The sequence below is a fragment of the Hydra vulgaris genome, chromosome 06 (genome assembly GCF_038396675.1).
Source record: "Hydra vulgaris chromosome 06, alternate assembly HydraT2T_AEP".
Classification (NCBI taxonomy): Eukaryota; Metazoa; Cnidaria; class Hydrozoa; order Anthoathecata; family Hydridae; genus Hydra; species Hydra vulgaris.
This window is the reverse complement of record NC_088925.1, coordinates 33,871,719-33,880,000: the sequence shown is the minus strand read 5'-3', so window position 1 is coordinate 33,880,000 and position 8,282 is coordinate 33,871,719. Positions and strand designations below refer to the sequence as shown.

General features: G+C 26.4%; 1 protein-coding gene across 2 annotated transcripts in view; it reads right to left on the bottom strand.

Moving 5' to 3' along the window:
• The window catches only part of LOC136081790 (uncharacterized), an 8,774-nt gene extending 693 nt beyond the window's left edge, over positions 1-8,081 (bottom strand). Inside the window, exons 1-13 of one of the 2 annotated variants that reach the window (XM_065799916.1) lie at positions 6,359-8,081; positions 5,761-5,796; positions 5,457-5,480; positions 5,225-5,248; positions 5,126-5,149; positions 5,013-5,036; positions 4,900-4,923; positions 4,788-4,811; positions 4,562-4,585; positions 4,454-4,477; positions 4,342-4,365; positions 3,199-3,889; positions 1-1,790 (exon numbers count right to left, since the gene is read on the bottom strand). The exon at positions 1-1,790 is cut by the window's left edge and continues 693 nt beyond it. In XM_065799916.1, coding sequence (XP_065655988.1) covers positions 3,666-3,889; positions 4,342-4,365; positions 4,454-4,477; positions 4,562-4,585; positions 4,788-4,811; positions 4,900-4,923; positions 5,013-5,036; positions 5,126-5,149; positions 5,225-5,248; positions 5,457-5,480; positions 5,761-5,796; positions 6,359-6,404 — 522 coding nt within the window. In that variant the 5' untranslated portion in view covers positions 6,405-8,081 and the 3' untranslated portion in view covers positions 1-1,790; positions 3,199-3,665. Of the gene's footprint in view, positions 1,791-3,198; positions 3,890-4,341; positions 4,366-4,453; positions 4,478-4,561; positions 4,586-4,787; positions 4,812-4,899; positions 4,924-5,012; positions 5,037-5,125; positions 5,150-5,224; positions 5,249-5,456; positions 5,481-5,760; positions 5,797-6,358 lie in introns of those variants that run through there. The other variant, XM_065799915.1, reaches the window with a different exon arrangement.
• Between the last annotated feature and the right edge of the window lie 201 nt (positions 8,082-8,282).

Here is an 8,282-nt window from a genome sequence, read left to right as displayed (position 1 = left end):
GACATTTGGAACACTTTGGCTAAGAATTTGAGCTGCTAAGCGAACATTCATGACAGAAAAATAATTTAAATGAACATGTTCTAAGGTCAATTTAGGCAGCAACTTTAAATCTCTGAAAATATCATCATTCCTAATTTCACAAAATAGCTCCATATAACTTTTTGTTCATTCCACAAATTACGTGTATGATTTTCACTATCTCCAGAATGATGTAGCGAATTTCTAAATGTTTTTATAAGATGTGGTGCATCAGAAAAAAAATAAATGTAACGATCTGCAAATATATTTTGTGAACGGTAAACAACTAATGATTCTATATTATCCATGCCTTTGTGCATTTTGTAGAACAATTAATTAGGAGAAGCACCATCAGACACAGCAGCAATTACTTTAAGAGCACACTCTAATTCTAACACAGACACTGCTTTCCAAAAAGTAGACATAATTTGGCTCGCAGTAATACCTTTAGTAGCAAAATATGCCAAAGCAAACTTTAAATCGGAAGCAACACCTCTAACATAGTAAACTAAGCAATGGGAAGCAAGGTCATCAATGTCTTTGAAAGTGCTATAATTTAGATGTGGATCTCCAAGATCAACAAAGCCGATAAGCTCATTTGAGTGCTTGTCGTACACTAAATTTTCACTAATTTTGATTTCATCAAAAGAGAGTACTATAAATCTTTGGACCTCATTTAAGTTTTTAGTTATCATTTTTAGTTCTTCAATTACATTAGGATTAAACCCCACTGATGGGTGTACTGCATTTTTGTAATCACTTAGAGTCCTGCGACTTGGCAAAGTGAGTATCGTGGAATTCCTAAGTTCGTCATATGCCGATGCTGATTTCATGGAAAGAGATAAGCAGAATCTAATAATCATAGGATGATACTTTAAACTCTTCTGATTAGTAGAAGCTTTTTTTTGCTCTTCCCAGAATAATTTCATAAATGGTGTCATAATCTGGTGGTTGGATTCTATAATGTGATTTATATCATTAATAAAATCTTTGTTAAGTTCCACAACCTTTGCATTGATTTCTCTTCTCATCCGATCAATTTTTTCTTTTAATTCTTTTGTTTGAACTCGTTCTCGTTGTAACGCAAGAACAATTCTGTTCTTTGATGTTTTTGTTAGAGGAGCTTTTAACTTTGCTGCAGTGTTATTAATCTTTATTTTAGATTTAAATTGTTTTTTCAATACTACTTCAACCTTTTTACAAACATCACATTCACTTTCTTCATGTAAAACCCTACAATCTTTATGTCGTTTTAACTCTTTATATTGCATGGGAGATAATGTATCAAGGTCGTAATCAGAAGGTATAACATGATTTAATACACTGGAATTTATTATTTCTTGTTCAATTCCTTTGCAAACATTAAACAGTGATATTTTTTGCAGTAAGTTGTGTATGAATACATTTGTCATACTTCTTTTAAAATCTTTGTAAATTATATGATCATCAGGAAATTTCCAACCAAACATGTAAACTCCAAAGAATCATTTACTATCATTTCGCACTTTGGTAAAGAAAATGGTGTCTCAAAATTTTTAAACTGAGCAATTTGCTTGTTATCATTAATTGTAACCTGCCAGTTATATACATTCTTTAATTTTGTTGTTCGAGACACAAAGTCCAGTGCTTGTAACAAACAACTTTTTGGGTTTTTGGTTTATTGATACAAACTTTTTCAAGTTTTCTTCGCTCAGCTGTGAATGTTTCGTGTGATTTTACAGGTAAATTCAATGTTGGAACTGAACCAAGTTTCAATGTTTGACGACCAGATTCTATAAGTGTATCAATCAATATATTTTTGCTTTAATAATTGCATACGTATAAACAATATATAATAATTAAATATATATATATATATATATATATATATATATATATATATATATATATATATATATATATATATATATATATATATATATATATATAAATTATTATAAATCACTTATCAATTTCAATTTTTTACACAATGTTTCGTCAATAAAGACTCTCCAGAAATCTATTCAGAAATTTATTGAAGAAACATTGTGTAAAAAATTGAAATTGATAAGTGATTTAAAATAATTTTTTATTGCTCTGTTCTTTTAAGAACATTGAGCTCTCTATTTTATAGAATACATTTATAATTGTTGTTATATATATATATATATATATATATATATATATATATATATATATATATATATATATATATATATATATATATATATATATATATATACACACACACACACATATATGTATATATATATATATATATATATATATATATATACACACACACATATATGTATATATATATATATATATATATATATATATATATATATATATATATATATATATATATACTGCCTAAGGAACCTTTGGGTTGTGTTATTCTCACATAGCCCAACTAATGATTCATACAGTAACTAGAAAATTTTTGCTGCTTACCTTGCAAATATGTTACAAGCCTCAGGCATTTTGCAGAGGGTAATTAAGAATCAAAAGGTGCATACTTAATTAATTTATATACATATATACATACATACACATGTATGAATGTATATATGTAGGTACGTGGACTGATTTTTTTAAATTATTCAAATACTAGAATATTATATATCATTAGAAAGCTCTCAAATACAGTATTTCAAAGGTGAAAAAATTACGAAAATCGGACAATTTTATAAAAAGTTATGACGTTTTTAGTAGCAAATTTTCGATATATGGATGTCTTGATAAAACTGTGGTCGAAAAATTTTTTTTTTTACGTAAATTGTTATAACATTGTCAATTCTTATTCAAAAATCTATAACTTGATATCAAAAGATAGGTGTAAAAAGGCTTTAATTTAAACTTTTTTCAAGGTAAATGGTGCATCAAGGGATCCAGAGAGGGTGCTAATCCACCACCGACACCTTACAAAAAACACTTTTTCTCCATTAAAGAGTGTTTTTTTTATGAAATTGATAATATTTATGAATAACATTTTGGTATTATTTTATTCTACATCACTAACGAGTATTACAGGTCTATCATAAAGTTGGGTGTTAGGTTGTGGGTAAGGTTTAACACACCCTATCAAAATTTCATTCTTTTAAATATTGTAATATTTACTAAAATGAGTAAATTATAAAAAATAAATATAATATTTTAATACTTTGAAAAATAGTAACTAGTGGTGTATAAAATTACCTTTTTGGAGGGGGCGTATGCCACCCCCTCCCCCCTGCTGCCCTAAACCTGAAAAAAAAATTAATAACAATTTCACAAAAAATGTTAAAATGCTTTCTTAAACAGAGAGAAATTAGAATAAAAAACTAATTTACCACATTACAAGATTTACCCGATTACCCGATTACCCACTCCAACCTTAACAAAAAACACACAAAAACAATAAGTATTTTGAAATAAAAAATGTAATTAAGTTTTGTCTTTGCTTTTAGTGAATGATTTAATTTTTCAATCCCATTAATGAATAAAATTAAATCATTTTTAACAATAGACACCACATGAAGGTAAGCCAGAGCTGTCTATCAAAAAAAATTTGCAAGCCATAAATCTTGCTGTACCATATTTGCAAGCAACAAAACTTGCGGTACTCATTTTGCAAGCCATAAAACTTACTGTACCATATTTGCAAGCTACAAAACTTGCGGTACTCATTTTGCAAGCCATATAACATTCCGCCTAGGTCGACCTCTTCTGCCACGACCACTTGCAGTACCTCTGCTGCTGTCCCCAGCACTCCTGTTTGGGGGATAATAGGGCCATCTAAAAAGAGGGTCATCTTTGCCCCCAAACTGGATCCAACGCAAATATGATCTGTTGCTGGTGGGTCCAGGATGCTGGGTCCTGTAAACCCTGTAGGCTTCATATGTAAGCTCTAAAAGCAAATAAATAATAATTATATTAGTAACAAATGGCATTATGTAACACTTGATAAAAATTTTTTACTTGTTAAAGTTTATCTAAATATATAAAATTATTGACTGATATATAAAATTAATATAAATTTTATATATAAAATATATATGATATAATATATAAATATATATGATATATAAAATATTATATATGATATATAAAATTATATATGATATATGATTATATATGATATATAAAATATATATGATATATAAAAATTTGATATATAAAATTATTGAATAAATCACTGATAGGTAAACAAATTTTTAATAAGAGTAAAAATTTGAATACTGCTAGTGATTTTCCTTTTATGAGAATAAAACACAATATAAATGTATTAAACAGTGTATATTAATAGGAATAATAAAAATTTGATAACCATTCAGATACATTTTTAATACATAAATTTACCAGCAGAAGGTTGAGCAGGTGGAACTAAAGGTAGAAAAGGTTGTCATTTAAAGATATTGCAATTGCTAAGAAATGCGCACACATATTAAAAAGTAATAGTTTTTAGACATACCAGTCGTTGCAGATGAACATGAAACTAAGGTTAAAAAGTTGTAATAAGAAAAATTGTAATTGATAAAAAATGCATACACAATTAGAAGGTAAAATTTTTAAAACTTACCAATCGTAGAAGATGAACACGGTTCTAAGGTTAAAAAGTTGTAATACAAAATTAATATAGCAAATGATGAATAATGGACACGTATATTACCAAGTAATATTATTTAGACATACCACTTGATGCAGAGGACGATGAAACAGAGGTAAAAAAAGTTTTAAAAAAGAAAAATATAGCAATTGATAAAAAAAGGCATACACAAATAGAAAGTAAAAATTTTAAAACTTACCAATCGTACCAGATGAAGATGGTCCTAAGGTTAAAAAGTTGTAATAAAAAATAATATAGCAAATGATGAAAAATGGATACACATATGAAAAAGTAATATTATTTAGACATACCACTTGATGCAGACGACAATAAAACTAAGGTAAAAAAGTTGTAATAAAAAACAAATATTGGAATTGATGAAAAATACATACACATATTAGAAAGTAAAGTATTTAAAATATACCAATTGTAGCAGATGAAGATGTTCCTGAGGTTAAAAAGTTTTAATAGAAAATAAATATTGCATTTGTTGAGAAATGCATACACATATTAAAAAGTAATAGTTTTTAAACTTACCACTTGTTGCAGTTAAAGTTGAAACTAAGGTTAAAAGATTGTTATAAAAAATAAATGTTGCATTTGATAAGGAATGCATAACAGGTTTTTAGAACTTACCAACTGTACCAGATGAAGATGGTTCTAAAGTTAAAAAAGGAGTAAGACACCGCAAAAAAAAATAAGTTTAGCATTAAATATATTCACAGAATAAAAATTCCTGGTTTTCAAAATTACTAGCTATAGCAAGTGATGAAAGGAGAGTTAAACAAAATATGAGTTAAACCTAGACACACATGTTTAAACTTTTGTTACTATGATTCTTAACAAAAGTTATAATATACAAACTTACCAATAGTAGACCTTGTCGATTCAACTAAAGGTAACAAAAAAATTGTACGATAAAAAATAACACCTTGTAATTGCCAAAAGTAAGTTAAAAAAAAAACAACTAAAAAATTAAAATATAAAGATTATATGTATATAAACAAGAAGCTAACATTAGGAATGGGTATATACTTATGTAAACAATAAACATATATAAACTAGTATACATCAAGAAAATTATAATAATGAAAAGAATAATTATATCTTATATTTAAAAAAACTTTAGAAACATTAAGTTAATGCAAAAATGTTATGGGATCTATACTTACGAAATCTCAAAAAATCTATAATGATAGTGCTAGGATCTAAACAAGAAGCAAATATTAGACATGTTTGTATAATTATCTAAATAATATTTATAGGATGAAGTAGTATACAACAGGAAAATAATAAAAGAAGATGAGTGTAATTTTTATACCATTTTTAAACTAAACACCAAAAAATATGTCTGTTAAGAATAAATCAATATAAATTCGATTTGTAGACTTCTATAGAAATTAAAAGAAAAGAAGCAAATTATACAAATCATAAAATAATTTATTTTTAACAAAGTATTTGTTAATATACAAATAAGTATTATTAATACTTATTTGTGTATTAACAAATTTTTATAATTATATGTTTTAATGAACCTGTGAAATGATACTTTAATCTATCAATAAAATCAAAACAGTTTTAATTTAATATTATTAGATTAAAACTGTATTATTAAAAATGTATTACTAAAAGTGTATTAGTAATACATTAATCTTTTTATACTTAAGATTATCTTCCTAAGATAAACAAAAAGAGTGAGGTTTTTACATTTATGTTTTGTTTTAAAAATAGTCAGCAATAATATAATTATGAAAAAAAAAATTTGCTTACTATCTGTTAGAGAATCTATATATTTTTGTAAGTCTTTTTTTTTCATTTTATCTGTTTTTCTGTTATCTGTTATCTATTAATAAAAATAATGCAGAAAAAAAAAATGTTTTTCTAAGAACTGGCCCCCCTATCCGCCTCCGTATTTATATAGTTCGCTGTTACCGAAAAAAAATTCATTAAAACAGAAATTAGGTACCAAAAGTGCTGCACTTAGTTATATATCTGCTCCCATTTTTTTTTGGCTGAAATTTGGCAGGTAAAAAGAAAATACATGTAGAAAGTAGAATAAATAATAAAATAAGCGGGCTCAACATTTCTTTGATACGAAATTAATGTGAGAACATCGACTAAATTTTCATAGAAAATTGTCAGCAAAAAAATTCATAAAAAAGTTAGGCAACCATACTTAAAAATAATATAAGAATCAAGCTTGACCTTTCTTCTTTTAAAAAAATATCCTATGTTTATATGTGTTTCTAAAACAGGAAATGTCATCTCTCTTACGCTAATATTGTTTGGGCTAACACACACAAAACTAAATTAATAAGATTACAGAGGCTACAAAACCACGCATGTAAAGCGGTTAACTATTTAAAAAGATTAGAAAACCCTTCCCCTGTAATGAAATACATGAATGTGTTAAATATATCAAAACTTAATTCGCTTCAAATATTAATATTTATGTATAAATATAAGAATAACTTGCTGCCAAAAGTATTTTCTGATATTTTTACATTGGCGTTTTCACAAAAATACAATCTTCGATCAAATAGCAACCATAACTATCAATTGAGCAGAGTAAAATCGCAAGTGTCAAAATTCTCAATTATTAACCAAGGTCCGTCATTATGGAATCAGTTAAAAAATAACAATATAAAAGATTTGAAAAGCACTTCCTCTTAAACGACAAATGAAATTGCATCTCCTTAACTTCTGATATTTATGCGTGTATGTTTATATATGTGTGTGTAAGTATGTTTGCATATGTGTTTGTGTATGTGTATGTGTATATATGAGGATGTATATATGAGTTTTTATTCTTCACCTAGTATTTTTCAGAAAAAATATTTTATTGTAAATTTACTAAAGGCTTGTGGGCTTTAAATGTTATTAAATGTTATTGTAAATTATGTTATTGAGTTTTATTCTTCACGTAGTACTTTTCAGAAAAAATGTTTTATTGTAAATTTACTAAAGCCATGTGGGCTTTAAATGTTATTGTAAAAGGGCTCTATGAAAAGATTGTGGTGACACCAGTCATCCGTATCTTCTTTGAGCTCCTGTCTGTCTTATATATATTCTTTGTGTAACGTAAAAGTTTCATTGTAATTTTATTATTTTATTTTATATAAACAGCAAAAAAAAAAAAAAATACCTCAAAAAAACGTTTGCCTAAGGCTACCTAAAAAAAGTGGTATTTGTAGAATAACACATAGTAAACTATCTGCTCCCTTTTTTTTTCTTTGAAAATTGGCATGTGTTTAGAAAATGCATGTAGAAAGTTAAATCAATAATAAAAAAAGCGGGCTCAACATTTCTTCTACTATAAATTAATGTGAGAACATATACTATATTTTCAGGACCATAACAAACCATGAAAAATTAGTAACCATACATTAAAAGCCACATAAAAATCAAGATTAACTCTTCTTCTTTCAGAAAAATATCTAGGTTTTTATATGTTTCTAAAAAGAAACACCACAAAAAAACGTTTGTCTGGCGCTACCTTAAAAAAAGTGAAAAAAACGTGGAACAAAATTTTAGCACAAAAATCGGCTCCGTAAAACGCGATTTCCGCGCACCTAATATTATTAAAATATTATTAATAATATAAAGTAATAGGTAATAAAATTACCTATTACTTTATATTATTATTAATATTAAGTAATAGGTAATAAAATTGTTGTGTATAAAATAATATTTT